Source organism: Postia placenta (genome assembly GCF_002117355.1).
Source record: "Postia placenta MAD-698-R-SB12 unplaced genomic scaffold POSPLAscaffold_24, whole genome shotgun sequence".
Lineage (NCBI taxonomy): Eukaryota > Fungi > Basidiomycota > Agaricomycetes > Polyporales > Adustoporiaceae > Rhodonia > Rhodonia placenta.
In genome coordinates this window covers 542,261-569,900 of record NW_020169855.1, presented here as the reverse complement: position 1 = coordinate 569,900, position 27,640 = coordinate 542,261, and the positions used below count along the sequence as shown (strand labels likewise).

Below are 27,640 nucleotides of genomic sequence, written 5' to 3'. Positions count from 1 at the left end.
GTGCGTCCAGGAAGCACACCCCCATGAGCAAGGCTCAGGTAAGTCAACAGTTATGGCCGGCGCAGAATGTGTGCGTCCAGGAAGCACACCCCCATGAGCAAGGCTCAGGTAAGTCATGAGTTGCGGCCAGTGCAGAATGTGTGCGTCCGGGAAGCATGCCCTCACGAACAACACTTGTTAGAAAGCCGCCTCCAACTCTTTCCATCCATAGTCTGGCATTATGTGTCCGGGACGTACATGCGCGGCCCCTAGCCCTTTTCTTGCCCTCTTTCTTGCACCTCTTCCTGTGTCTTCCCTACACTCGCTCTTTGTACACTCTCCCTAGGGCTTTCCCTGCGGCCTTTCCTACGGCCTTTCCTACACCTTTCCTACAGCCTTTCTTATGATTTCTCCTACAGCCTTTCCTACACCTTTTCTACGGCCTTCCCTACGGCCTTCCCTATGGCCTTCCCTACGGCCTTCCCTATGGCCTTTCCTACAGCCTTCCCTATGGCCTTTCCTACGGCCTTCCCTAGGGTTTTCCCTAGTGGAATCCCCTACCTAGTCTTCCCTACCCAGTCCCATTAACCTATAAGTATAGGCGAAACTTGGGGGTGGACGCCATTCCACCCAAGTCATCCAAGTCAGCCACAAGTCCTTCAGTAGGCAGGTCGACGCCAACACCACCTAACCCTAAAGCACATTGATATTCGATACCACTTCATTCGCGAGGTGATCAGCTCCGGGCGCGCGACGTTGGTGTACTGCCCAACCGACGAGATGGTGGCGGATATTTTGACGAAACCTCTTGTGCGCGACAAGGTTGCAATGCTCGCACACCTCCTCGGACTTCGTCCGGCTTGAGGGGGAGTGTTAATGACCAAGCGCGTCCGACCGATTCACGTGTGCGCGTGCACGCATGATGCCGTGTTATCGCGTCAGGATCGGCGTGATGTTGATGCGCCCCTGGCGTCCCTGTACCTGTAACCTCATTCCCCTTTTCTTTGAACTTTCTCCCGAGATAGCAATTACTCACCTCGTGTAGCGACTGGCTATATACCCGGTGTTTCGTGGCACGGACTTCAGTCGTTGTTTGCACACCTACTGAAGTCCGTGAGTACTGTCCCTTTGATACTACGTACCGTGCCCGTACTGACTCGCTGTAAAGGATCATTACCTCGTTAGGTACATCAATAATTAATGAGTCGTTGTTTGCACACCTACTGAAGTCCGATCGTTACCTCGTTAGATCTCTCGCTCGCCTCTTTGAGACTTCCCTAGGGTTTTCCCTAGTGAAATCCCCTACCTAGTCTTCCCTACCCAGTCCCATTAACTACAAAGCGATGAGAGCAAGCAGGAGCGGTAGCGCGAGAAGGATGGACGCGCCCAAGTGATCGACAGCGGCCCGGGAAGCCCTGAGCTACTGCCGCCACCATCGTTATTAGGTCGAACTTGCAGACTACACACACTCGCAAGCGAAAGCACAGCCACAGACAATATGGTTTGTCACATCGGTGGATAGGTACTGTAGAGGTTAAGGGTCGGCTCTACGGAACTAACATAGTGAATGTAGAGCGTGTGCAGGGGGTTCGGCCACGCAGCCCTTCTCCTTCAAGTACTCACCACAGTGGCCTTATGTGCGTTCTGCAGGACCAGAGCGAGGCATCTATGCCTCCTCTGTCTGCGACATTGGCAGCATCTTCACTCGCCATCAACATAGATCAGCGAAGGCCATTTGATGGCTGTCAGCGAAGGATGCAGAATTTACCCTGTTCAACCCCGAGGAATTGGCTGCAGCCGCCATCCTTCTACTGGTACGCTCACGACCAACGGGCTCACCATTGATCGCGAGACTGTCCGCACCTACGGCCCCTTCTCTGCTGATGGCGTTATCCTCCTTACTGCCTACACATCTCGTACTGAAAAGCAGAACATCATCAATGCTTGCGTTGGTGTTCTGATCCAGAAGGTGTGGGCGACATCCCCGGGCTTATCAGTCTCCTTTCCACCTTACTATGGGAACTCTGCGTCTTGCTCGGCCAAGATATCAATCACGATCTTCATCACCAACCCACTCAGGTGTGTCGCTTCTGCACTACATATCCCGCACGGAAAGCTACGGCGAGCCATAATCTCATAAACACGTCGTTGTCTAATCACATTCTGCAGATTCTGGATCTGCACATCAGACGACTGCGGGAGGAAACGTCATCCTCTGTCGTGCTCGCCATCCCATTCCTGCACGTCAGGGTACGAGCAGAACTGGCCATGCACGCCACTGAGTTACCGGGGCTCGCGTGATGCCTCCGAGTCAGAGGACCGGTGGGCAGGCCTCGTGTGATGTTGACTCGTTTTGCCGATGTTTGATGCTGTGACGAGATAGCCTTGGATGTCAAACAGTACCTTTAATCACTCGCTCAACAATCAAACTGTCGCTACCTGCGCCTTGTCGAATCTGGGGTTGCCACCTGCTCGGGATCATAGCAAGGCCTGCTGCATGCTAACAATAGTCAAAGTCCTGCTGCGCGTCAAGATGCATTCGGCAAACAACCCCGCCTATAGTCCCGTGAGCAGCTACGTTGCTCGGGTATCTACACGCCCTCAAAGTGAGTGCACGTCCGAACCTGTTCTTGCATGTTCTTTGATATCGGCAAGTGGCTGCTGGATCGACTAGACAATAAGGCCACGCATTCTGACCTGTCACCTCAGCATCTTTCACCATTTGAGAAGTACTCAAGAGCGCCCGATTGACTCACTAAGCACATAAACACGTTTTAGATGTCCTATTCGTAGGTAATGATGTGCAAGCTCACTGCAGGCGTGCGTCGTACAGAGGTAATCCACCAAGCCGAAATCCCAGGAGCCATCGTGCGGCACTCGCGCTTGTCGGCCTGTCGTACATTCCTGAAGCCATCCAAAAGTTCATCCTTGCTGTTAAGAACAGTATAAATGGACTGGAAGTGTTCCGGCATTCATACTTCCCATCTCTCCTCGATACACCTCTCGTGTCACTGCCATATTATGACGCCTGAAAATCATCGTGGTCGAGATCACCTCACTCGTGGCGTCCACCGCTACCAGCCCTATGTGCGCCGCGGTCCTCCCGAGGTGAGTATCCCTTTGTATTGACATGGCGCTTTACCGCAATCATGACCCTCAACTGACTGAGCACCCGGTTATCTTGTCGCAGCTCGACAATCGCGAGGTGCGAAACTACCTCCTGATAGCCGCGTGGATGGTGATGGTACGCGCATACAATGTCCTCGATACTTCCTGACGGACGCTCCGCACCAGATCCGCGCTCTCGCTCGCATTCATGAGGTTCAGCATGACGTCGATGTCGAAATGGAAGACGCTTGAGCTGGTCGTGCGGGACTTCGCTAGCCCGTGGTACGCCCACCTAACGCCTTCTGTTTTCGTTGCATATGACGATGTCTCCTGAAGGATCGTTTTGAGAAGCATACATCCTGGCGATACTCGACTATAGCGCTGTTCGACTTTGTTGCATCCCTGCTTTGTTGCATGTTCTATTGCCTTGTTGTCCACTGCCCTGTTCTCGCGTTAATGCATATGTTACTTTGTAAGTCTTGGGGCCGTCTTCATACAGTCCAGCGCGCAGGAGAACGGACGCCATCCAGCTTCTGCAGCCGCTTTCTGAAAGCACCTGCTGTATATCTCAATCATGCCGTGTCTCGTCGTCATCTCAAATCAAAGAGAACATGCGGGGTGGACTCTTGATACTGACTGCAGACCACAGGATTGCCCGTAGGCCCACATTTGCATCGCTCATTCAGAGGATCTCACGCCACGAGCTTCGAAGTCCTAAAGACTTGCCTGAGGTAAGACAGGGATTGACAAGTTGTATCGCTACACGACCAATGCGACATTCTGAACCGACCACCCAATCGTGACAACTTCTACAACCTATGCGAGATTCATCGACAAGCCAGATCACTCAGATTCTGGAGTTCGAGCGGCCTCTAGCACACGAGTCTCTCGCAGTAGGATGCGCGCTGACTGCGCGAGATGTTCCAATAAGATGAATGCTCATAACTAATACATCATCTCGCACGCCGAACTTGGTTTTGCTAATGGCCGGATGGTTCTCTCGTTGGCTTTCACTCGATCTCATCGTATACACACATAACAATCACCTCAAGGCAGAAATGCAGTTTGATGTACAACGGGCGACCCACCATTCGCTAACATGCACCACACCGAACAATATACAAACACCGCCCGCCATACAGAAAGTCAGATGGAGCGAGACACAAAGTTATCACATAAACATGCAGGCAGGGTCCAGGCATCCCAGACGAAAACTGAGGACGTCCTACCGACACCCAAAGCATGGCGTACAGCCAGAGACATGCGAAAACAGCGTAGTAATAGGAAGAGTAAGCTAGGAATACGAATACGGCAAAAAGCATTTAGACGAAATCAAATAGTTCGATAGGCAAACGGGGGGAAATCGTCTCAGCGGGCAACGGCGACACGGTAACGAGCGCCCGCGCGCCGAGCGACGAAGCATAGCATAAATAACTCGGGATATCAGAATGCGAACGCGACTCCACGGACTCTGCACGCAGGGCACGGGAACGCGCACTTCTAACGTCGTCCTGCCGCGCCGCACGGAGCCCCGGTACCTGCCAGCGCGCTCCCTTGTATATTGCGACTACTCATTTGCGACCTAGAGAGCGTTAAGTGTCAGTCCCCGGGAAAGACGCTACGGCGTGCGCATACGCACCTTCAGGACCCGCTTTCCACCACCGAAGGTATAGTCCTCGTCATCCCGCAAGCTCATCCGGCTGCCCTCCTGACCCTCAGGCGCCCAGCCCGGGTTCGCCTCCTCCTCACCGGCATCATGGTCCACAGAGCTCTCCGGCGACGCAAAGGTCGCGCCCAGCAGCGGCAGCTCCGCGGCCGGCTTGGCCGCAGGCGGGGCGGCGGGCGTATCGAATGGGTTCGGCAGGAACGCCCCGGATATGCGCTGGCCCTCCATGCCCGCGTATGCCGCGTACGGGTCGCCCGTCGACACTGGGCGCGCGCCTTGGGTAGCTCCCTGGTACAATCCCGCGTTCTGGGCGGCGGCGGCTTGGGTGTGCGCCGTGGAGCTGTACTCGGATGCTGAGCTCATTCCGCCGAGCGTCTGCGCGCCCATGCTCTTGTTCCGCGCGAGCCCCGTGTCCGGGTACGGCCCGTGCCCGAGCCCTGCAGATGCCGCGGCCGCGACACCACCCAGGCCCGCTGCATCAAGCAGGTCGTGACTCGGGGCGGCGGGCCCGCCATAGCCATACTGGCCCTGAGGCTGGGCGCCATATCCGCCAAAGTAACCGTTAGTCCCCCCACCGGGTCCCCCGAAAGCATTGTACGGCGTCGGAGTGCCATTTCCGCCCATACTCCGGGCGCGATTCACGCCAGCTGCGCCAATGCCAGCTGCACCTGCGGCGCTGTAGGGGTCGCCGGCCGCGCCGGCCGCACCGTACGGGTCGAACGCACCGAGTTCACTCATGTTGTACGCCTCGCCGGGCTGCAGCGGCGGCTGAGCGTACGTGCCGTGAGAGGCGGTGTCGGAGTACGGGCCGGCGCGGTCAAAGTCATCGTCGTCGTTGAAGTTGGGGGCGCGATGGGCGGTGGCAGCAGCCTCGGCGGCGGCTTCAGCGACGTCTTCGTCGAACTTCTGGGCACGGCGACGACGGACGGCGCAGGTGAGGATCGCGATGATGATACCGAGACCGATCAAGCCGACGACGGTGAACACGCCAGCAACAGCACCCTTGTTGTCGAAGAACCTGAATGTGCGAATGATCAGCGAGGACAAGAATAGAGCGTGCGTATGCATCAAAACACTTCCGATGGGAAATAACACGCGTGACTCGAGTTGTCAAGTGTGAGACGATGCAGCGATGTGCACATGGATGAGACGTGTACGACAACTATACATCAGAGGCCCGATGACCATGCGGAGGACGCTTAGAAACGCCCCTTCAAAGGAGGCAGAGCGGACGGAAAGGCCAACGAGCACCAGAAGATACGCTGGGGCAAAATCGTGATTTGATGGCCAAGTGCCGCCTGAGAGTCACAAGAGCCGCTGCCAAGGGTGCAAAGGATATGAATAGCGAAAACGAGTACTCACGAAGAGGAAGTAGCATCGTTGTCAGTGTGAGGGGTTGCAGTGGAGGTGAAGGGAATGGTGTGCGTGTATGTGACGACCCCACCGCCGGGCGCAGTGCTCTGACTGTAGACGGTGCTGTATGACGTGGAGTAGATGAACGAGGAGGTCGAAGGTGCGCTGGTGGCAGAGCTGGTGGCGCTAGTGGAGGAGCTGCCATTGCTCGTGCTAGTTGAGGTCGAGGACGCGGAGGAGCTGGTCGATGTGGAAGAGCTGGTCGACGACTGGGTGCTGGAGCTGGTGGAGGTCGAGCTGGACGACGAAGTGGGGGAAGAGGACGACTGAGTGGACGATGAAGAGGAGGTCGTCGAAGAGGAGGAGGTGGTGGTGGTGGTCGAGGTGGAAGAAGAGGTCGAGGTCGGTGTCGAGGACGACGACGATGAGTCCGTAGACGATGACGAACCAGTAGACGAGGCTGCGGGAGACGACGTCGAGGTGTCTGACGGTTTACTGGCGAATGTTGTGAGCGCGAACAGGGCGGATATGTTAGTAGACTTACAATGGATCGAGAGAGGGCAAGACTGCGGGGAGTTAGGCCTATTGGGGAAGTGAGATAGGGCGGGTTAACTTACAGGACATGACGATAAGCAAAAGCGATGTGAGGGTGAAGAGAAAGGAGCGTGGGGTTGTTCACAGTGAAAGAGCAGGGCTGGGTTGGCCGGAGGCAGCAGCGAGGACAACGCGAGCAGCAGCAACAGTAGCAGTAGCAGCGGAGAGAAAGCCGTCCGCGACTAACCCGACCGCACATGCGCACCGACAACCATTGCTCGCGCTCGCTTATGTAAGCTCTCTCACCGCCACCCCGGCGACTGCGCCTCATAAAAATGTATCTATATACAACACAAATAACTACTCGGACCGCCTCCGTTTTGTGCGTGACCCCTCTGACCCGCTCGCATCGGCGTCGTCGTCGGCGTCGTCGTCCACGTCCACGTCCATGGCGTCCGCCCGCGCGCCCTTCAGCCCCTTCATCTTCCGCGTCTGCAGCCTGCCCAGATCCTGCTTTCCCACGTGAATCCGTCCGCGCAGGTCGCCCATCTCGTCCACCTCCAGGTTCTTCCGCTTCCGCCCCAGCCCCTTCTCCACCTCCTGCTTCCGCAGCGTCGGCCGCTTCAACGCCTGTTTGAGCACCTCTGCGTCTGCGTCTGTGTGTCGTCGCAGGCTCAGATCCAGCGACGGTCCCATCGGTGTAAGCTCAATGCGCGGCGTCCGCACGCCCGACGCAAGCAGCCGGATCGTGTATGCCCGAATATGCACTTTTGGTAGCAACGCGCTGTCGCTAGTCGTCGATGTCGACGCCGTGGGCCCGAGCGTAGCGCTAGCCGCGGCTGCTGTCGACGTGAGCGACGCCGGCGTCGGCCCCACGCTCACGCTAATGACATGCTCCAGCCCCGCCAGGGAGATCGAATCAATCGCTTCCCCGTTGAAAAAACTTATCAGCATCGACTTGAGCTGCATGAACCGTGGGTGTGTGTCGAACAGCTCCGACGCAAAATGCATCATTGGCTTGTGTCCCGGCGTCGATTTCGGTGTCTGCGCAACATGTCAGCTAACGGTAAGGCAGAGAACGACGCTGTCCGAGTAGGATATAAACGGTCTAGTTCTACCAGGACTCCCAGCAGGCGTACGACAGCCGAACACGGGCTCCTCGCGCGTGATATAGCGAAAAAACACACCTTGAACTCCTGCATGCTCACGAAACGGTCGACGCCGACCTCGCACATGTCAAGCACGCGCCCATCGTACATACGCACGAAGACCATGCCGTCGGGACGCTTCTTCGTGGTTTGCCCGACGACAAAAAGGCTCGCATCATTCTTCTGCGCCCAAAACTCGAGCGAGGAGGCGTCCTCAAACGGGCGCACCGCATTTTTCTTCGAGAAGGAGATCGCGTGGGGGCGCTTCAGCGCCATCTGCAGAAATGGGGCAATTTGAAAGTTAGAAAAAGAGAGGCGCTACGAGGAGAGGGGCGACGTACAAGCTCCTTCATGACGGACTTGACCTTCTCCCCAGCGTGCGTGCCGTTCACGAAGATGGCCGTCCGCGGGTCCTCGACCTCCTTCGGCTCGCGCGCGAGCAGCACTCGCTTTGAGCGCGCATTTTTTGGTTTCCTGGGAGTGTTTATATCCGACGGTCAGAGTATACAGCCCAAGAAGAATAGACGGCGTACACTGTGCGTAACATGGTGGGCAGTCAGGAGAATGTGCGGGCGTCTGCGAGCAGGAAGGCGAAAAGTCGATCATCCGCCCGATTGGGAAACGCTCAGGTGATCGGTTCCCGCTGCAGCGCGCCTCCATTTAACAAGTCTCGTTCATCGAGAACTAACAGCTTGCTGCTGTGTGTTGCGAGCGAAAAAGTGCTCTTCAAGTCCACAGCATTCACGTTCAAATTTATCTGGAGGTGCTAAGTACCAGCTACGAATACACAGCATGAAGGTGTGTGCCTTGTCCGCACTTCAATACGTGATCTTCAAATTCTGTTGCCACACGCCGTCCAGATTGCAATCGAGGGGTGCTGCCATGGCGAGCTCGACGCAATCTACACGCACATTGCGCAGATGGAGCAGCGCGACAACTTGAAGGTCGACCTCCTCCTCATATGCGGCGACTTCCAGGCGATACGCAACCACGGCGACCTGCAGTACATGGCCGTTCCAGACAAGTACAAGAAGCTTGGCGGATTTTACAAGTAGGTAGGCGCACATGCCAGGATAGCACATGCCTGCCGTCATAAACGGGTCGCTCACATCGCACCAGATACTACACAGGCGAGAGGCAGGCGCCCATACTTACCATCATTATCGGCGGGAACCACGAGGCGTCAAACTACTTTTGGGAGCTGTGCGTGCCGTCTTCAACTATGCACTGAGCCCTCGCTGACCCTCATATAGATACCACGGCGGCTGGGTCGCACCAAACATTTACTTCCTCGGCCACGCGGGCTGCGTCCAGGTCAACGGCATCCGCATCGCGGGTGCCTCTGGCATCTTCAAGCGACATGACTTTTGCCAAGGCAGGTCCTCCCAGGCGTCGCCCGCACATTTGTTGACGCTGACGCATACGCAGGACACTGGGAGCGCGTGCCATATAGCCACGGCTCTATGCGGAGCATCTACCACATTCGCGAATTCAACGTCCGCAGACTCTCCCTGGTGCGCCACATTCCCTCCCCCCCCTCCGTTCCGTGTTGCGGCGAGGCGAGGCGAAGGTACCTTGAGATAACAACGATTTGCCAGTCGCCGACTAGTTCTAACGATTTAAGCAACTAGTGGGCGATTGTGCAACTGTCGTTTTTCGCGGCGACCATTCGTATGGCCACTACGCGAGCTTACTGATTGGATAAATGCCCGCTGGTCGTGTCGCCACCTGAACGACTACAGCGGGCTGAGACGCAAGTTGCCTCACCTTGCGACCACGCAGCGGGCTCCGTCCTCGCATGCAAATTGGCAGCTGATAAATATCACAGCTCTCCTCACCGACCATCTTCCTCTCCCACGACTGGCCGCAGGGCATCGAGCACCACGGCGACCTGCGCGGGCTCCTCCGCCGCAAACCCTACTTCCGCGAGGATATCCAGCGCGGCGCGCTTGGCTCGCCCCCGCTCACGGGTCTCCTCCACACTCTGCGCCCCGCATGGTGGTTCGCCGCCCACCTGCACTGCCGTTTCGAGGCGCGTGTCGTGCACGAGGCCCCGCCCGCGGCCTCTGCAGAGGGAACGAACCCGGATGAGATTGTCATCGAGGACGAGGATGAGGCGGCGGGAGGCAATGCACCGCCAGCGAACCCAGACGAGATTATACTCGACGACGAGGTGGACGCTGTGGAGGCACCCCCGCCTCCGCCCCCGCCCCCGAGCGAAACGCGCTTTGTCGCGCTCGACAAGTGCCTGCCAAAACGACAATTCCTGGAGGTAGATTTCCTGCCGCACGAACGCCTCACATCCGTGTTTCTGACCCCATCCGAATACAGATTGTCGACGTGCCAGAACCGGACCCGAAGACCAGCACGCCAGTACTCGCATTCGACCCAGAATGGCTTGCGATCACGCGCGCGTTTCACTCTTATATGTCTACGAGCCAACATCAGCCGCCATTCCCAGACGAGGCAACTGCGCGCGAGGCCGTCGCGCGGGAGTTGACGTGGGTGCGGGACAAGCTGCTGTCAAACCGCGAAAACGTGGTCATACAGGACATGCAGAGCTTCGTAATTACGGCGCCCGTGCCTGACGCGGAGGGGAAGGGGCCGAAGCAGCCACGTACGTCGCATGTGTACACTCGTGGGTGCTTACATTGTACTCACAAAGAACGGTGATATAGCGCCCCACTACGCGAATCCGCAGACTCAGGCGTTCTGCATGATGCTCGAAATCGAGAACAAGGTCGACCCTGCTCAGACGTCGTGAGCGCGCCAAGGCCGAGTCCGTGCTCGCGGAGCCCACCTCGGGTAGAATTGTTCGCCAACGTATTTGATGATCAGTCAATCAGTCACCCCCAAGTCGCGTAGCCCAAATTTAAATGAAATCTCATCACGTCATGGCGCCGCGTCGCGTCGCGTTGTGGGGCGTTGTGGGTTGCAACGTGCTCGGAGCAGATATTCTAGAAACGCGCAGGACGTGAGAAGGGTGCGCGGACTGAGACTCGGACGTTTGGGAACAGGTGAAGGGAGTGGCGGGCCGTGGGCTGATGACGTCGAGGTTTGAGTGGATGCTCTCGTCGACTCGCGATGTGGTGTGCTTATACGTCCGTAAATAGACCTCTAGTGTAACACTCAAAATCGTGAGCAACGCCCGAGCCGTTTTGGGCATGATAGCGAGGGAGAACCGTGCCTTCTCGACGCGACGCCTCACTCGGTACAAAGACTATTGCGCTGATCGCACGAGGGGCCGCTGTTCTCTCGCTTTGAATCGCGGCTGACGGCCACGGACGCGACGAGGCATAGGCCAAGGCTGTTGGTCGCCCTGTGTGTGGAGACGATGCATGGATCTTTCTGATGAGTGGGACTCCCCCAACAACGAGCGATGGGACATCCAGAAATAGCCTAGCAGGTATCCAGCGAGGAATGGAAGAGCTGCAAGTTCGCCAAGGTTCGTCGTCTTCTGCGCAGTGGCGTGGAGTGCAACATGCACCGATAGCTTAAGAAGTGGACAGCGCAGGACGCTAGCATACCACCCCGAACGTCACGACCAGCAGCCGGCCGCAGGCCCCCGTTCGCGTGGGCCGCGACCTCGCCCGGATCCCGCCCCCGAATCACGGGTATCCTGCTCGCCGACACTCGCTCTGCTCTAGCACACCACCGGGGACCCTACTTTTGCCCGCTCCTCCCCTTCCACGGCGAAGCGATGACTTCACTTGTGTCCCCCTCGGTGGACCCTCGCCATCGGAGAGTTGGGGCGCTGGATGAGCCTTCCATCGCGCTCCCACACCGTATCTCTGGCAGCCATCCGCATGCTCAATCACGCGATATGATATCGCGGGCTGTCAACCGAGGGCGCCCCCGTAACAGTCTCTGCGTGCGTCATGTGGCTATGGGAGGCCCCCCGGCGTGATGACTCGTGCGCGCTGTGCCAGGACACCCATCGCACAGCTGTACGGTCGTCCGTCCAGATCCCGCATCCCACACGATACACCTAGATGGGCCAGACTGTCAAGGAGGTACAAGGGAAAGAACAAGCACGCGCTAAATCCATGGGTGTCGAAGCCGCGTCAGATAGTGCCCGGTGCTCGTTGTTCCACTACCGTGATAGAGAGCCTGTAATCTGGGCTGACTCGGGCTTCGAGCGAGCCTCCAGCCAATGCCCATGCGGGGAGCCGTAATTCCCCGCAGCCATTCCGTCAGGGTCGCACAGGCGTCCTCACTGATGTATCCTGATACCAGATGGTCCGTGCCCTAAATCATACCGGCCGTCGGAAAGAGCCGCATACCTCCCACCGCGCCATGCCCCTCAATTTACACGCTTCTTGACTTTTGATTTTTCTACGGCGATGGACTTTTCAGAAATGCGCTCCATGGAAGCCACCGCCCTGCTGATCCGCATGCCGACGCCATGGCCGCGGTCGTTGGAATTAGAGGACGCTGTCCGCATCGAGCAAGTGTTGTAGTTCAAAGGTTGTTTTGAAGGCAATTTGCGACGCGGACAGATTGTCCTTGAGTCGTGCAAGTGAGTCTTTCGATAACAATGAAAAGCCTCGGGCAGCATGGCCTGGAAGCCGCAGGATGCGCGCAGCCCCGTCAACGATTTTCTAGCGGCTCAAAGGCGACGAGACGGACGGCTATGCAGCATTTCGACCGATCACAACGGCCATATTTTCATCTAGGCGACGGCGATGCCGACCCTCCAGGCGTAGGCTTGCGTCGATCTCAGCGGCCTCTCTTGCGGAATTTGCGACCGTCAGACAAGTCTCACAGCCCCTCCCTAGCACGACGGCGCACAAGGACTGTGTCCCGCCGCAGCGATAGGCACGGGTGCTCACGACCCTGCCGGCGTGCTCGCCCACAACGCATGCGAGTCCTTGATATCTTGTCACCTGCGATAGAGGGCCGATGAGTGAGTCTTTTTATCTGCCAGGGGCACCCACCATCTGCCCTGCATCGCCGCCAGGCAGGGAAAATTTACAAGCACGCCCTACGGCCGCGTTGAGCGCTGTGACGGCTTGCCACGGTGGGTACCGCACTCTGACTCTAGCGAGCAACGTCAAGCACCATGCGGCTGCAGCACGGCGGTTCGCTGCAGGAGCCATCTGCGAAGACGGACGCCCCATCTGCAATTAGTCTGCGAATGGCAAAGACACACAGCCTCACGCGCAGGGATTGGCCCCGCTGCCAGTAGACCCGCGCGCAAGACAGCTGCCGGGGGGGCTGGCGGCGCCTGGTGAGCACCACGGGATGGCTTACGACGCGCATGAATTATTTTGAGCGGACCCGGCTGCGATGTTTGTCGGGCCAGAACGCAGTTGAATGAACGGCCGATTGATTTTTCGATGGGCCGGTGTCCACTCCCGCTCATCGATCGCACACGCGCACCGCACATTGGGAGCTTCACGGCTGCAGCTGCAGGGCCTAGATCTAGATATCCCACCAGGCGAATCCCCACGAATGAAACGGCAGCTCGTCGTCGTTTTACCCGGTATGGCTTTATTGAAGTCCCACATCAATGTGTCGGGGTATGTTCTGGTCCGCATCACGGCCTGGACGATCCAGGCTGCGTCAGTCGCAGAGCGACACATCAGCACTTCACTTAAGGTGTGGCGGTGGCTGTGCGCCCAATCTTGTGCTCAATTCGCGCCTGAGCATTGGCCAACGCGAAAAGGCGGCTGATTGGACGACGCGACTTGTGTGTGGTTTTTTTCATTGCCGCACTTCCGCCGTCCGGGGATCGCGGGGAACGCTTCGCAGACAGCTACCGTGCAGCAGCAGGACTCGTCTAGGGGTGTCCAGACTTTACCATGGACAGGCTGTGCAGGGCGGGATGCAGTAGCGTAGCGAGCAATCCCATTGGCTGCATCGTACTCTGCCATGGAGGCGCTCCACCTACGAACCTACTGGGACCGACGCCGGGCTGGCGGGCGGCGCCGGACAGCCACCAGCGGTCTGGGCCTCGGCGAGGGCCAGCACCCGCTGCGAGAAGTCGGAATGAGTCAGCAGGATGCCGGCGGCGAGTTGCCGAGGAAGCGAGTTGTTCGCCGGAGCTTATCTGGCCAGGCCCGAGACACGTCGTCGCGTGCTCGTGGTCGATCTGGGCGTCTATCTGGCCCAACCTTGTCCTCGGTAGCTTATCCGGGTCCTCTCTGGCCCGCCAGCGCCTTGCGCGGTCCACATACATGTTGAGTACATTTTACGCTTGACAACCGATTCTATATCATATGTCATGTTCAACTCGATGTGTGCGCAATCGGACTTGCTGAGCGGACCCTGGAAATAACGGCCCGGTTTGGTAAACTGTGGCTGTGAAGATACCGAGTCCAGCCAGGTCAGGATCACGGTCCTGCCCGTCGATTCTGAATTCCACTTGCGCGCAAATGATACGGAACGGGCTGTATCGAGCGGCGCTCTCATGAGGAGGGCGAGATGTTCCGAGTGTTTGTTTGCTCGCACCCGTGATGGCGCTCTTTTCTCCGAAGCCGCGAAGAGAGGCCATTCTTGCCGCAACGGTATACATTGTTGGGGTCCCAGAGAAGCATAGCACGTCCGACCCTCGTGCTTCCTCCGCCGGGAGCTTGCCATCTTACACATTCCTTACACACGCAGCACGCGCCGTGCACGGTATTCGATCAAAAGGCCTGTACCAAACAAGACTGATGAAATGATGATGAAGACGCCGCCGCGGGTGCGCGCGTCCGAGGCGCACGGGCAAAAACGCTGATGTGCACCCGTACAGGCGCACACACAGCCTGGGGCTTGGCACGCGACACTCGATCAGGGGGGGCGAGGGCAAGGATTGACAGGGCAGCAGCGTGAGGAGTGTGCCTGCGCGCGTCCGCGTCCGGGGAATCAACGCGCCCTCCCAAGGTCTGAACGCTTTCCATATCTGTAAGCGCCGCGATAGCACGCCCGCCATGCGCGGACGGGGTGGCTGCCCGGGCTTCCGGCTGCCAGGGAAGCCCGCGCGCCGCAACGGGCAGTGCGCAGCACATCAGAAGGCGGAATGCTCGGCCTGTCTGCGCGTGCGCCCGACTGCCCAGAATGGACGCAGCCTGCCAGACAGCTGTAGCGGGCGCACCGTCCACCCGCGGATCACCGGCTCGCCGCCCTCCGGCAGCGCCGCGGCGGCGCAGGCTCGAACGCCATGGCCGTAGATCGTGGGACGGGCATGTCAGCAGGGGACTCTTCTGCGGAGGCTAGAGTGCAGCTGGGTGCAGTAGAGAACAAGAGCAGCCAAAGGCGGGGGTGGCTGACACGGCGCCTGTGGTCCGGAGCGCGGGGCGTAAAGGGTTGAGGCGGACGATGGACGCGAATGCGGAATTATGGGTGCGGTACGTAGTGGTGACATGTCAGCGTGCGCGACGCGAAGCGAGGATGACAGATGAATGGCTGGCCCAGGCTGGTCAAAGACGAGGCGAGCGCAAAGTGTCGCTCTCGAGAAGCGCCGGTCGGGAAAGATATGCCATATCGGCGTGGGCTGGCCTAGGCCGGGGCAGGATCCGGAGACGGAGGGCAGACGGATCGAGATGGCGAGCATAGTGCGCCGAGGAAAAATCAGGGCGAAGATGGCGGTGAAACAGGAAGATCAGTAGGAGTAGTAGTAGGCGGAGGGGCGCGGGGACTGCGCTGGAGGAAGCTGCCAGGCGTGATGGACAACGGCATCGTGATGGCAGAGAATCGATGTCAGAGGGCACGTAATGACTATATGGGCTGCGCAGGCGGTGACACCAACGCTTCGGTCGTCAGGTGAATGAGGGCGCGCACGTGAAATGACCCCGGGCGACGTCGCTGTTCCAAGTGCGCCGCATCGTATGCCGGGCATGACGTGATGGCTGTGCGGGCGTGGCGGGTGCTGCTAGCGGAGCCATGTATTATGTTTTGCAGGATTTGTTTTGTGGGATCGACGAGAGGACATTGATGGGGAAGCGCGCCTCGAATCGGTGCCGGGCTGTGCCTGACCCGAGAGACCGGAGCCGTTTTGAACTCCGCTGTGCCTTAATTGAGAGGGCTCAGGCACCTTTTAGGTTGGACGACCCGCGACGAACCGGGCAATGGACACCCAAAAATCCCCGCAGCACATCCAGCTCCCGCCTGACTTCGTCCTTCCCGCTGACGACGACGACGACAACGACGACGACGACATATCCATGGCCGTCGTCGCCCCTAACGTCCCGCCCCCCTCCGCTACCGCTGCTGCCGCCGCCTCGGCCGCCGCTGGCGCCGGCGTCAACAAGCGCTATCGTCCCGCCCCCGCCAAGACGTTCCAATGCAGGGGCTATGGCGAGTGCAGGATGGTCTTCAGCAGAAGCGAACATCTTGCCAGGCACATCAGGTACGCGCGCCTTGCTCTTTTCCCCGCATCGTCCCCACTCACTCCCCGCATTCACCACACAGGAAACACACCGGCGAGCGACCCTTCACTTGCCACTGCGGCAAGCAGTTTTCGCGTCTCGACAACCTTCGCCAGCATGCACAGACCGTCCACGCCGACAAGCAAGAGCAGAACGAGCGCATGATGCACGAGCTCACCTCCCTCCATGCCAGCATGACCGCCGCTAACAAGGGCTCACAGCGCAGCAAGCGGGCACAGGCCTCCCTCGCTGCCTCCCAACCCGCTGCCGCCTCTGCTTCCCTTGCCGGAACCACCACCCCCATGGCCGCCATCAAGCAGGAGGACGCGCTCCACGCCCTGCCTCCCGTCGTCCACCAGCGCCCGGGCACCAGCACCGGCTACGAGGGCTCCGGCCTCTACCCCGCCAGCACCTGGCACGTCCAGACGTCCGACGTCGACCGGCCCAGCCTTCGCCCGACCAACAGCCATTCCTTTCGTGACCCCGGCCAGTCCTTTCGTGCCTCCTCGTCTGCACACCCAGCCCCCGCTTCTCCCGCCAACCAACACCCCGGCCAGTCCTTTCTCGTCCCCTCCTCCGCCTTCAGCTTCAGTCTCCCCGAGCTCGTCGGTGGGGTTCGCCCCGGATCCGGCGGCGGCCCTCCATCAGCGCCCGAGTCCGCCCCACCCACACTCCCATCCCTCGCTGCCGTCGTCTCCTCCGCCCTCCCTGCCTCCCTCGCTCGCCCGTTCCCACCACCCACAGCCCCCGCCGTCGCCGCACACCAGCAGCCACTCACACACTCACACGTACTACCCCTTCCCACCCCAAGCGGGCCATATGGTCATGGACGGCGTCCCAACACTGCCGCTCGTCCCGGGACCGCACCCGCCTCATACTACTACCCACCAAATGCTTACGCCTCCGCTGCAGGACTACACGGCCTGGGGGCGTCTCACGTCGAGCTATCCCTTCCACCATTTGGACGCAGCGGCGGCGGCCTCGAGTCACTTCCACGACTCACTCCGGGCGGATATGTCGATGTCGGAGACGACCGCGAGCCAACGTCTCCCACAGGCGCATTCGGGGACTCTCCATTTTCCTTCCACGCACCTGCAACAACAACAACATCATCATCATCAGGCGCGCCGGTCTCCTACGAACCATATTATGGCGCAGGGAGTGCCCTCAACCCTCGCAAGCGACCTTACCCTTACGCAGGATCCGACGACGACGATGATGGCCCACGCGAACGGGGAGATGCTGGCCGCCCACCTAGCCGCGGTGCAGGGGAATACGAATACGGGAGCGAGTCTCGGCCACAGTCTCGACGGCTCTCCGTCATGGAGCTCTGCAACGATGACGCAGCCGATGCAGCTCCTCGAGGAGTACTATATGCCGCAGCAGCAGCAGCAGCAGCAGCAGCACGCGCAGGCGCAGGCGCAGCGTCAGGCTCAGGCGGAGCACCAGGCGCGCGTGCGGCACCAGCAGCTGTCTCGCGGCCCACCACCACCTCCGGACTCATCGCGGGCGCCTCACAACTCGCACTCGTCGATCGGCGGAGCCCCGACGCCGCCGACCATGGCGCACCCTTCGCATTCGCAGGCGCAGGCGCACCGCTACTCGCTCGAGCTGCGGCGGCAGCAGGAGGAGCAGCTGCATATGCTGCGCCAGGCGCAGCAGCGGCAGCAGCAGGAGCAGCAGCAGGCGGTGGCGGAGCGTTCGCGGCGCAAGTCGGCGGAGGAGGCGTACCTGCAGCAGCTCGCGGCGGCATATGGGCATCCGAGCCCGCACACGCACACGCAGGCGGCGCACGGCGATCACCTGTACATGGCGTACACGGATGGGGCGGGACACCCGGGTCTCCCGGGGGGTGGCGAGGAGGTGTATCGTCTCCACGGTCACCCCGGGATGCTGGAGCAGGGCTATCGCCTGGTCGACGGAGCGCCGGGTCCGCTGGACCTGATGGGAGTCCCCGGAGTGCCAGCGCAGGAGAACAGCCCCGTGGGGATGCTCAGGTACGAATCCCCGCTACCGTTGGAATGAGGGCGTAGGCGGCGACGCGGCTCTGCCGAGGACCTTTCTTTCTCTTTGTTCGCTCATCTCTTCTTTATTTTCTTGTCTGCGAAACGTGTGTACTATAAGGCGAGCGGTTAATCGTGTCCTGCCGGATCCTTCTTCCGTTCTTGAACTGTCTTCTTCGTGGTCCTGCGTTGCCTCTTTCTCCGCATCCCTGACTCGACGTACACGCAATGTATATATTCCCGCTATCGCTCTGCGTTTGCATATACCTACGGCGTAGTTTAATTCGTGTGTCCCTTGCCGCCGCCTTCGACTCCCATACACGAGTTGCCACGAGGCCGGCTGTTACCCCATCCTGTGATATTACTGTACTCTGCTGTAGCTGCTGTCGAGGGTTTCCTGTATAGACTTGCGCGGCGGAAAGTAAATAATCATACCGAATTATTATTTCAGAGAACGGCGATGAAACGCGTGTATTACAGCCAAACATACATTCGTTTTCGCCGCAGGTCGCCAACGCGGTCTCATACCTCGTGCTACAGCAAGGGGAAGGAGGATGTGGTCTACCGCACAAGGAAAAGGACCTCCCCAAATAAGGCTTTTCACGCTTCCAGCATGAATGCGGAATAGCTAGTAGCTTATACTGACACATGGCATCGCACACATTCAACGAGGAGGCTTGCAATGTACATTAGCAGTGAACGGTAGGATGGCGCACTCCGCAGCAGCGATCATCTGAGATCGAGAGGCGTCCTCGATTGCGCGCGAGGCACTCGGCGCTGCGTGTTTACAATATGTACACCGAGGATATTTAGTCGCGCGTGTAGTGTCGCTTAGACTAAGGTCTCGAGGGCATTGCAAGGCATGCAGCGGGCGCAGATCCTGTTGGTGCCTTGCGCCATTTCTGATTCTCGTGAATCCCGACCGATATATGTCCGAATGGGATCTTGGCGCTCTGATGAGCTCCCGCTTTCTGCATGTCTTCGGGAAGGAGTCCGCATACATCGAACGGTGACGTTCAAGGCACGGCGCCAACGAGTCGGGACAGATGAGCGCGTCGTCGGTTTAGGAAGTGCGAGACATGGGGATGGGGATGTGGGTGCGTGTGTAGTCCAGTCCACGAGGTGGCCTTGCCGCGATGATCTTGGCCAGGGCGCAGCATGGTGTGCGACCGCTGCCCGTAAGGACATTCTGCGCACGTCCCATTGGTTCCTGACCACAGCGCGCGTGACGCCGACATATGCCCGAAATGGGCGATGATGATGGTAGCGACGGCGGGTCGAGGATCGCGTCTCTCGCCTCCCGCTTGCGACCAACCACTGACCTCCGTCGCCTCTGTGTCCGACAGCGTCGGCGCCGGGGAGAACGTTTTGCGGGCTGTGTGAAACGACAGCGCTGAAGTATCATATTCTGATGAGTGGTCCTGACATGATGTCCATCTTCGGCCAGCATCCAGGCCCTGCCCTTCCCTCCGTCCGCCAACTCCCCGCCCCGCTCCTTTCTGGCCCCGCCGCCTCTCTTGTCACTGCGCGGCTTGCTCGCAGCCCTTGTTCTGTCCACGGTCCTTGCTAGCCCCCTCATGCGTACTAGGCGCCGCCTCACATGAACTACACCCTTGACGACGCCTCGCCCTCGCTCACCTTCTCCCATGGCTGGGGCATCCAGAACGCATCCGAGCCTGACCTCGACCGCTACTTCCAGCACACCTTCCACGTCGCAGAGAACGACGGCGCTACCATGAACTTCTCCTTTCTTGGCAGCTACACCTTCGTCGCCATCTATGGCTCCAAAGGCCCAGGCCACGTACGTCCCGTGTCCGCTCGTCCGTTTCCGCTTCCCCCTTGACACTCCCCAGGCAAGCTACAGCGTCCAGGTCGACGACGCCATCCTCCCCAACCAGTCCGCCTATGCCTCGACGCCCCAGTTCCAGCAGCTCCTCTTCCAGCGCGCGCTCGCCTCGACGAACAGCTCTCAGCACTTTGTGCAGATCACCGCGCAGTTCGACGGCGCATCACAGCCCTGGCTCGACGTCGATTTCGTCACCATCGGGGACGCAGGGTGCGTGCTTCTCCCCCCTCCTTGCCATGAGGCGAATCTCATATATATCTCCATAGCTCGGCAGCAGACTCGACGGCCCCCGTCGCGACGGTCACACCCCCATTTGGAACCGGGTATGTCTCTCCTCTTTGCTCGGCTCGCGTCCTCGAGATGGCATGGCTCGATAGACGAATGCTTCTTGTCCATGTAGACTCTACAACAGCGTCGGTCACATCATTCGGTGATGCATCATCACGTGTTCGCGTGCAGCATCATGGCTGATGCGTATTGCTCCTCGCGTTCACGATATCTACGTTCCATGGCGCCAAGTGCAAATATCGAATATGTTCCCTGACTATCTCATCTTCAAAACCACTGATTCTGCAACTGATCCAGCGCATCTACATCTGTGAGCAGTCCGTCAGCAACGTACGTCCCCATGTTCTGATTTCCTTGAACATCCGCATTGATGTCTTTCCTCAGCCCCACCTCCGCCTCTTCTCGCCCCTCTGCAACAACAACACCCACCATCCTCGCGAGCGTCTTCGGCGCCCTCATCGGCGTCGCCCTCCTCCTCATCCTCGCCTACTTTGGCTTCCACTACTTCTCCGAGCGCCGCCGCCCCTCCGACCGCTCCTTCCCCTACGGCTCCGCCTCCGCCTCCGCCTCCGCATCCAAGCGCTCGGGCGTCGACGCGCCAGACGACCCCTCCATGGCGCAGTACCCCTCCGCGCCGCAGCCGCGCCAGCACCTCGTGCGCGGCCTCATCAACGGCTCGACGTACTCCGAGTCCACGCACGCCCAGTCGCTCTCCTACGCGCGCTCGCTCGCCAGCCCCGTCACGGGCGCGTCCGCGGGCGGCTACGCGCACATCCCGCTGCACGACGCCGCGGGCCCCCCGCGGGAGGAGGGCGCGGGCGGGCCGGCGCATGAGCAGCGCCGCGCCGGGACGCCCGTGCGCGCGCTCTTCAGCGGGTCGCCGATCCGCTTCAACCGGGCGCACAAGGGCGACGCGGACTCGATGCGCACGGACTTTTTGCAGGTATAGCGGTGCGCCGTCGGGCGCCGTGAGAGCGCGGATGGACATTTGCGTTTGCGAGGGAGGAGGCGCGGGATGTGTATGTCGTGTTTATTTGCTATTGGGACTGGTGCGGTTGTGTGTGCATATATACCGTAGGATTCTTGTGGACTGCTCGACGTTCGTTGTATACCACTGTCCTTCACGTTCCGCTCTTTAACTAGGTAGTGCTATCTATGTAGTCTATGCCACAGTTCATATTCCCCTGCACCATTTTATGCGTGCCGTGCAAGCTCATCTTCGCGTTCATATAGTAGTTGTGTGTGAAGAAAGACGCCGTAGTTGTAGCTGAGGCTTAGAGACGGGTGCAAGGGCCAGGTGAGGGCTGAGAACGAGAGTGAGGGCCATAGCGACACTTGCGCTTGGAACATGTGCCATTTGTAGGCACACAGTGTATCAAGAAGAGTAGTCCGTACGACACTGATTGTTCCCCCGAGGCACTTGGACGAGGCTTGTGCTGGAAAGGGTTAGGAGCCGCGAAGCTGTATAACATCGGGGCTAAGCGCAGGGTACGCAGACGCGAATCAAACGTTGATTGAAGAGGACATGGAAGTCTGAATTTGACGTGAATATGATGGTCATCAAAGAATCAAACGATTTCTTGCCCTCATCCGAGCACCGCCGTCCACGACTGCGAGGCGCTATCTTTGCTGGAAGGTGTCGATTGCAGGGAAATCCACGGCAGTGCAACACCACTCTGATTTGGTCCAACAAGCCCGCATTGACAGTGGCATTTGCACAGATGCCATTATAGTCAGAGAACGTTCGTTGAGATCCCTCAAACGAATAGACGAAGAGACTAGTAAACGAGTGTACGATGATGCCGCGACGACCTGGCTATGCCTTCGCCGTTGACACCTTCTCCGCAAGGCTTAGAGTTTAATTTGAGAGAACGAAGAATGCGTGCTGTGATTCAGTCCATTGGGAGACTACAGGAGTACAGATGCCTACGTGCATCTTCACTCAGCTTGCAGCTCATAATCCTGCCACCTCACCCTCCGCATAACCCACCAGAACCACGCATGCGTCCACGGCCACAGGCTCACGTTCTTCCCGCCCACCCGAAACCACGACGGTGGGCAGCCGCCGTATTCCGGACCCGCCATCGCGCGCTGCAGACGCTCGTTATACGCCGCATGTGCTGTGGGGAGCACGGTAAGTGACGCCGCGCGGGGAGCACAGGACGGCGGACACAGAAGCGGACGAAGAAGTTGTACAATGTAATTGACCTGCGTCTGGTCAGCGAAAGTGTATAGGGACGGCGCAGCTGACCATACCTCGCATTCGTGGGTGTACACTGCGGAGCCATTTCCAGTTACGGTGTTCGGTCCTATGTTCGATGAATATGAAACAGTCTATCTCCCCGAGCGACGAGAAAGCACACCTCCGATGAAGAAGTAGTTTGGGAAGCCGGGAACGCACACGCCACCCGCATATGCAGACGGACCACCTTGCCCTTTGTGATATTCTTCGAGTGTTTGTCCGTTGCTGCCAGTCACAGACACGAAGTACTTCCCCTGCGGCATCGAGTCACAATTAGTGAGAAACGCTCCTTGCAATTGGCAGTGAGTGCGCACCGTGATGAAGCCAGTCCCCAGGATAACCACATCGAAGGGCGTGACGTCTGTACCATGTTGGATACCAAAGCGTTGGGAATGCGATGAATCCAACACGTACCGACGTCACCTTCCATCAGGATGCCATCCTCCTGGATCTCCTTGATTTCTCCCCACCTAAGCTCAATATTTGGCTGATGCAAGCACGCTAGGTATCCAGGGTCCAGAATTGGTCGGCGACACTGGAGTGCTACGCAACGCAGGTCGGCCCACATTATATAGTAAAGGAACACCTAGAGTGCGACGTACGGTAAGAGGGGATCAATTGTGCATGATAGCGCTCGGGCGCTGTTCGTTTCATATATTCGATGATGTCCTGTCCTCAATAGAGGCTGAGCGTCTCGTTGTTCTACTTGGAGATGCGCACATACGTTGATACCGCCCTCGCAGCCGCGAAGCCTTTGCATGGCCAACTGGATGTATGGGCGGGATAGACGCACCTACCGATGTCCGTAGGCATGATGCAGAAGTTAGGAATGGAATACGAGCGCACAACGATGACCCATAGCCGCCAGAGCCTCAGCGCAAGGGGGATATGGGCAAGAATCCATCTGAGAATGGCGGAGTATTTCCCGCGAGGCTAATACGCCCGTCAGTGTGATAAAGGGACGTCACATAACGGCAGATTAAGAGACGCACTCCGTAGATGTACCAATTAGGCGTGCGACAGATATGGACAACGTGCATGGTGGGATCTGAGACGAGGAAAGGAACAAATTGCGCACTGTGTGTAGTGAGCACTACGGTCACCTCGCAGCAATCAGAATGTAGTTACTGACGCCGATGCTCCGTTTCCAATAACGGCTATCCTCTTGCCTCGAGTATATACCGAATGATTCCATCTGGCTGAATGGAACAACGGTCCGCGGAACCGCTGCATACCCACAATCTCCGGGACAAACGGCTCGTTCAAGATTCCAGTCGCAGACACAACTGCCCTTGCGGTCGTCGCCGTGCATATGCCCGTGGTCACGTCCTCAACTACTAACTCCCACTCCCGCAGAGCATCATTCCACGTTGCGCAGACCACATGTGCGTGAAAGACAGTGTTTGCGTGCAGCTTGTGCTTCTGAGCGAGGCCCTGCCAATAGGCCAGCAGCTCTGGCTGGGGTGCCATCACGGCAGTCCAGTGCGGGTTAAGCTCTGTAGATAGGCTGTACCAATGCGTTGGGGTATCAGACGCGGAGCCCTACGTGTATCAGGGTTGGAAGCGGAGGTCAGTCGCGGTGATTAAGTGTGCGTACTGGGTAGGTGTTTTCCTGGACACACAGTTAGTATACAGCTCCCTGGAATATGAGAGGCGTTGCTAGCACGTCGCGTGATGCTTGCAGGCTCGTCAAGCTCTCAGCAAGTGCTTTGGGAAGTGTCACAGCACGGTCATTGCGGACGAAGCTTACCCGCCACGTTCCTCCATAGCCCGCTCCCTTCTCATACATCTTAACGGCCATTGCTATCAGTGAAGTCTATGAATGTAGCTAACTTGAAAACGGCGACTTACGGTAAAATTCGTGAAGCCAAGCTGCTTCTTGATAGAAATTGCACAAGCAATCCCCCCTAATCTATGTACGCCATCAAAACTCTCAGAAACTGCTCATTTTCGCTATGTCGATACCTACCCAGCACCGATGATCACGACGTGAGGTTTTACTACCGAGTTTTGCGGCATATTGAAGAAGCGCGGCTGATGCCAATCCGGTCAAAGTGCAGACTGCCTTTACAATGTCTTGTATGTGCTGTTGACGATGGATGCCGTCGGAACACCATGGCGCAAGAATGATTTACGGCAGACTTCAGTCTCCAGAAATGCGCTGCTGCTTATCTTGAGCGTTGGAGGGCCATGGGACAACCATGCACGCGATCCAGTGGGAAAGACCGTGGACGCATGTTGGACGCGTGGGTTCAAGCGCACGCGTCGAACCATAATGCGGTCCCGTGACTGTGTTAAATATATTCGTGTCGCGATTCATTTGTGGGTGTGAGGCGAGAATGTGTGATTCATTCACAAAATGTGACGATGTACCAAAAATGCGTGCAGAACTGGGGATCGGGCGTGGTATTTAGTAACCGTATGTCTGCAGTCGTGCCACCCGAAGGCGCAACATTGGCCCCCGGGTTGCATCGACCGCCGGCGGGGTTGAAACTACATATGTATTACGAGTAAACAAGCAAGCGGCAAGACTGTCACAAATGTCAAAGTGTTTTTCTCGGAGCATTGGATCAAGATAAGCATTTGTGCAAACAAGCATCTAACTGATGACCTTCTGTAGCCTGAACTTGCATTCATTCAACGTGTTGACGCTTTCTAGGCGTCGAATGCATGCATAGGACAAGGGAGGGCCACTCTCGCATCACGGCTAGGACCTGAAGACAAGCTTGGGGTCCGCTCCGCGCCAAGACCATCTCTCCTGTTTATCGTCGAATCTAATTGTATTTTGAAGTACGTGGATCGCAGCCATGACCAAGATTTCGTACGTAAAAGAATATACTATGCACTGGCAAGTTTGTTCAACGCGTAGCTATACATAGAAAAGTATTTCGGGGTCCCGCTTCATGCACGTTACAAGACATTTCCATCACCTATCAAGCATCTCTCGTCCAGGCCCATACTCCGGGGAGCGAGCCATGTCTGCCCGAAATCTGTTCGAACTCTGTCGCTCTCGTGTTGGATCCATGTAACACATGCCCTCCACCGCCAATCGGGGCGCGACACTCAGGGCATCTGGCGGCCTCCGTTGCGCCACCACACTGGTGCAATAAATGATTGTCAAACCCCAATTTCTGTACTGGTGTGAATTTGCATACCTCTGTGATCACGAAAGTATGGCCATTCTCGCAATTGTAGAAATGTCCTCTGTGGGCTATGGGAAGGTCAGCAAATCCATGCAACTCATGACGGCAGCTGACACTTACAAAACCCAAATGCCTTCACGATGTCCTCTTTCTCTTGCAACGACATTGGCTGGTAGAACGTATCCCTGAGCATGTATTTCTCGAGCTCCTCGCAATCTCGCCTCCAACGATGCACTTTACTCGCGCAGTGCTCCTTGAACCACCGACGCTCCTCCCTCAGATCCGCCATGGACTGAGACGGACGGCTGCGGATATATTCCTCTTCGGCCTTCGAAATATAATTCAGCATGTACGTGCTCTTCTCTTTCACCTTCGCTGCGAGCATGTTGCGATCGCCTTCTTTCATGATGGCACGCCTCAAACAGTCCGCTCTCTCCTCCATGATGCGTACGCGGAATTGTTCGAAGTCAGACCGCAGGACGTATAAAGCGCATTTGGCGGCTTGTCGAGAAGCGGACGATCGCTGGGCCATGGACAACGCCTTGCGTGCGTCGGCCAGGCAGGACGCGAGGATGAATTCGACGAAGGATGACCAAAGCAGCCGATGTTTATGGACGTTCTCGTTGTCGGATGTGATCGGTAAGCCTTCGAGCCGGCTCGCACCCACTTGCGCCAACATGAAGCGGACCTCAAGAGATAAGGTGTATGCTTCGATTTGGAACCGAGTATCCGCTTTGTGAGGAGGCTGCCCGATCTTCGCGTTCACTGCGGTCATCGCGAGGGGTTCTGGAGAGTCAGTATCACGCCCTGGATCGCTGGCAATGGCATCGAGCTCCAAGCGATACAACGTGGCTAGAGCCGCCTCATAGGCCTTGACGTGTGCTCCCCGCGTGGTAGCTACCTTCACGGTCTTGCGGTACACAGTCACAAGGTCTTTCACGATAGCTTGCCAGGCGTTTGCTTCGTCCTTCTGCAAACCGTGCAGAGTCTGTAAGGCGTCGACGGCGAAATGCTTGGCGCTGAGAGGGTCAATTGTTCTTCCCTCCGCAGAGCGTGTTGCTGAAGGTACAGAGACTGTCTCCAAGTCGCTATTGAGCTGTTTTGCTGCTGCTAGCATGGTCTCAAGATTGGACGACAGCTCCTCGATTGTGGGTGATACCTCCTCGAGCGCGCGGGACATTGTACTGGCAACGTTCTGCTCCAGGATATCGAGCGTCGCACGTTTCGTGACACGCCCGTATCGTAGTGCATCGATAGGCCCGCGGCATGTCGGACATGTCGGAGGGGTCTGGTAGCTGATTGGCGGCGCCTTAGTCGCCACAAACTGGCCCATGTCGTCCACCTCGTAGTATTCAGACATCTTGCAGTGTCCATCCAGCGTCTCCACAGTGAACATATGTCCGCATCCCAGCCTGATCAATCGCTCGCTGATATCGCTCGATTCCAGGTCGACTTCCTTCAACTGACGCTGCATGATAAAGTCCACGATATCCTGCTTGCGGCTTTTGGGAAGACAGGTAACACATCTTTGTTGAGTGCACGGCTCGCCGCAGACTGCGTAGCATTGATAAGACATCCGAATATCTCGTCGTAATAATGACGATACTCACCCGACGGACAAGGATGTCCACACGGGAGCGTGTTCGTACACGGCTCGTCGCAGGGTAGACGCGCACAGATCTACCGGCCAACGCATTCAGCAAATGCATCCCGGTCTTGCCCGATTCAACTCACCGAGCCGCAGACAACAGGACACGAATGGTGGGCGCATGTCCACGGACACGGCTCCATGCACGGCGCACAAGGCTCTGAGCAAGGCTTCGGGCACTTGTGATGCACGCATTGCTGTCGGCAGGCCTCCTTGCACGAGGAGTTGCAGTGGTGATCCTGAGAACACGATAGGCCGCATTTGTGCTGACAGTATAGCGGACGGTCACAGGGATGTGGCAGATGGGCTGATCGCACGATCCGCGTTTGCG

The 27,640-nt window shown here is 58.0% G+C and overlaps 10 protein-coding genes across 10 annotated transcripts in view; 5 read left to right on the top strand and 5 right to left on the bottom strand.

Annotated features, from left to right (window-relative positions):
• Positions 1 to 3,109: 3,109 nt before the first annotated feature.
• On the top strand, positions 3,110 to 3,339 carry POSPLADRAFT_1062872 (hypothetical protein; the record flags this gene model as incomplete). The annotated part of the gene is made up of 2 exons (XM_024481568.1): positions 3,110 to 3,223; positions 3,274 to 3,339. The coding sequence occupies 2 exons, from the start codon at positions 3,110 to 3,112 to the stop codon at positions 3,337 to 3,339; spliced, it is 180 nt and encodes a 59-aa protein (XP_024333171.1).
• Positions 3,340 to 4,234: 895 nt separating this feature from the next.
• POSPLADRAFT_1076682 (hypothetical protein) lies at positions 4,235 to 6,730 on the bottom strand (the record flags this gene model as incomplete). The annotated part of the gene is made up of 5 exons (XM_024482938.1): positions 4,235 to 4,669; positions 4,727 to 5,771; positions 6,116 to 6,601; positions 6,651 to 6,672; positions 6,724 to 6,730. The coding sequence occupies 5 exons, from the start codon at positions 6,728 to 6,730 to the stop codon at positions 4,655 to 4,657; spliced, it is 1,575 nt and encodes a 524-aa protein (XP_024333170.1). The 3' UTR covers positions 4,235 to 4,654.
• Positions 6,731 to 7,000: 270 nt separating this feature from the next.
• POSPLADRAFT_1050859 (hypothetical protein) lies at positions 7,001 to 8,335 on the bottom strand (the record flags this gene model as incomplete). The annotated part of the gene is made up of 4 exons (XM_024480082.1): positions 7,001 to 7,684; positions 7,828 to 8,064; positions 8,130 to 8,262; positions 8,322 to 8,335. 4 exons carry the CDS (start codon positions 8,333 to 8,335, stop codon positions 7,001 to 7,003), a joined length of 1,068 nt encoding a protein of 355 aa, XP_024333169.1.
• Positions 8,336 to 8,580: 245 nt separating this feature from the next.
• On the top strand, positions 8,581 to 10,835 carry POSPLADRAFT_1072002 (hypothetical protein; the record flags this gene model as incomplete). Its single annotated transcript, XM_024482474.1, has 8 exons — positions 8,581 to 8,586; positions 8,649 to 8,839; positions 8,908 to 8,991; positions 9,042 to 9,124; positions 9,217 to 9,302; positions 9,617 to 10,060; positions 10,120 to 10,405; positions 10,467 to 10,835. 8 exons carry the CDS (start codon positions 8,581 to 8,583, stop codon positions 10,550 to 10,552), a joined length of 1,266 nt encoding a protein of 421 aa, XP_024333168.1. The 3' UTR covers positions 10,553 to 10,835.
• Positions 10,836 to 13,421: 2,586 nt separating this feature from the next.
• Positions 13,422 to 13,969, bottom strand: POSPLADRAFT_1037627 (hypothetical protein; the record flags this gene model as incomplete). The annotated part of the gene is made up of 2 exons (XM_024477243.1): positions 13,422 to 13,657; positions 13,690 to 13,969. 2 exons carry the CDS (start codon positions 13,967 to 13,969, stop codon positions 13,422 to 13,424), a joined length of 516 nt encoding a protein of 171 aa, XP_024333167.1.
• A 2,110-nt stretch (positions 13,970 to 16,079) lies between these two features.
• POSPLADRAFT_1175398 (hypothetical protein) lies at positions 16,080 to 17,322 on the top strand (the record flags this gene model as incomplete). The annotated part of the gene is made up of 2 exons (XM_024488350.1): positions 16,080 to 16,120; positions 16,183 to 17,322. Coding segments are annotated over 2 exons (1,179 nt in total), but the record flags the coding sequence as incomplete, so codon positions are not given.
• Positions 17,323 to 17,475: 153 nt separating this feature from the next.
• On the top strand, positions 17,476 to 18,597 carry POSPLADRAFT_1042035 (hypothetical protein; the record flags this gene model as incomplete). Its single annotated transcript, XM_024478019.1, has 1 exon — positions 17,476 to 18,597. A coding segment is annotated over one exon (689 nt), but the record flags the coding sequence as incomplete, so codon positions are not given.
• Positions 18,598 to 19,611: 1,014 nt separating this feature from the next.
• POSPLADRAFT_1042034 (hypothetical protein) lies at positions 19,612 to 21,465 on the top strand. Its single transcript, XM_024478018.1, has 5 exons — positions 19,612 to 19,943; positions 19,996 to 20,198; positions 20,255 to 20,311; positions 20,574 to 20,606; positions 20,661 to 21,465. Exons 1-5 carry the CDS (start codon positions 19,743 to 19,745, stop codon positions 21,223 to 21,225), a joined length of 1,059 nt encoding a protein of 352 aa, XP_024333164.1. The 5' UTR covers positions 19,612 to 19,742; the 3' UTR covers positions 21,226 to 21,465.
• A 749-nt stretch (positions 21,466 to 22,214) lies between these two features.
• On the bottom strand, positions 22,215 to 24,537 carry POSPLADRAFT_1160214 (hypothetical protein; the record flags this gene model as incomplete). Its single annotated transcript, XM_024487519.1, has 10 exons — positions 22,215 to 22,585; positions 22,640 to 22,772; positions 22,833 to 22,879; positions 22,933 to 23,061; positions 23,243 to 23,311; positions 23,754 to 24,060; positions 24,116 to 24,130; positions 24,269 to 24,334; positions 24,370 to 24,430; positions 24,488 to 24,537. The coding sequence occupies 10 exons, from the start codon at positions 24,535 to 24,537 to the stop codon at positions 22,215 to 22,217; spliced, it is 1,248 nt and encodes a 415-aa protein (XP_024333163.1).
• A 907-nt stretch (positions 24,538 to 25,444) lies between these two features.
• POSPLADRAFT_1050854 (hypothetical protein) overlaps positions 25,445 to 27,640 on the bottom strand; it is a gene marked incomplete at both ends in the record, with an annotated part of 9,297 nt that continues 7,101 nt past the window's right edge. Inside the window, 3 exon segments of the mRNA XM_024480081.1 lie at positions 25,445 to 25,654; positions 25,674 to 25,729; positions 25,782 to 27,163. Of these exon segments, the coding sequence (XP_024333162.1) occupies positions 25,445 to 25,654; positions 25,674 to 25,729; positions 25,782 to 27,163 (1,648 nt within the window).

Excerpts from the sequence above, each read along its gene's own strand:
- POSPLADRAFT_1042034 (XM_024478018.1), top strand. The coding sequence starts at position 19,743 with ATGAACTACACCCTTGACGACGCCTCGCCCTCGCTCACCTTCTCCCAT. Across the intron at positions 20,199-20,254 it reads GTCACCATCGGGGACGCAGG|CTCGGCAGCAGACTCGACGG; the intron begins GTGCGTGCTTCT and ends ATATCTCCATAG. Across the intron at positions 20,312-20,573 it reads ACACCCCCATTTGGAACCGG|CGCATCTACATCTGTGAGCA; the intron begins GTATGTCTCTCC and ends CAACTGATCCAG.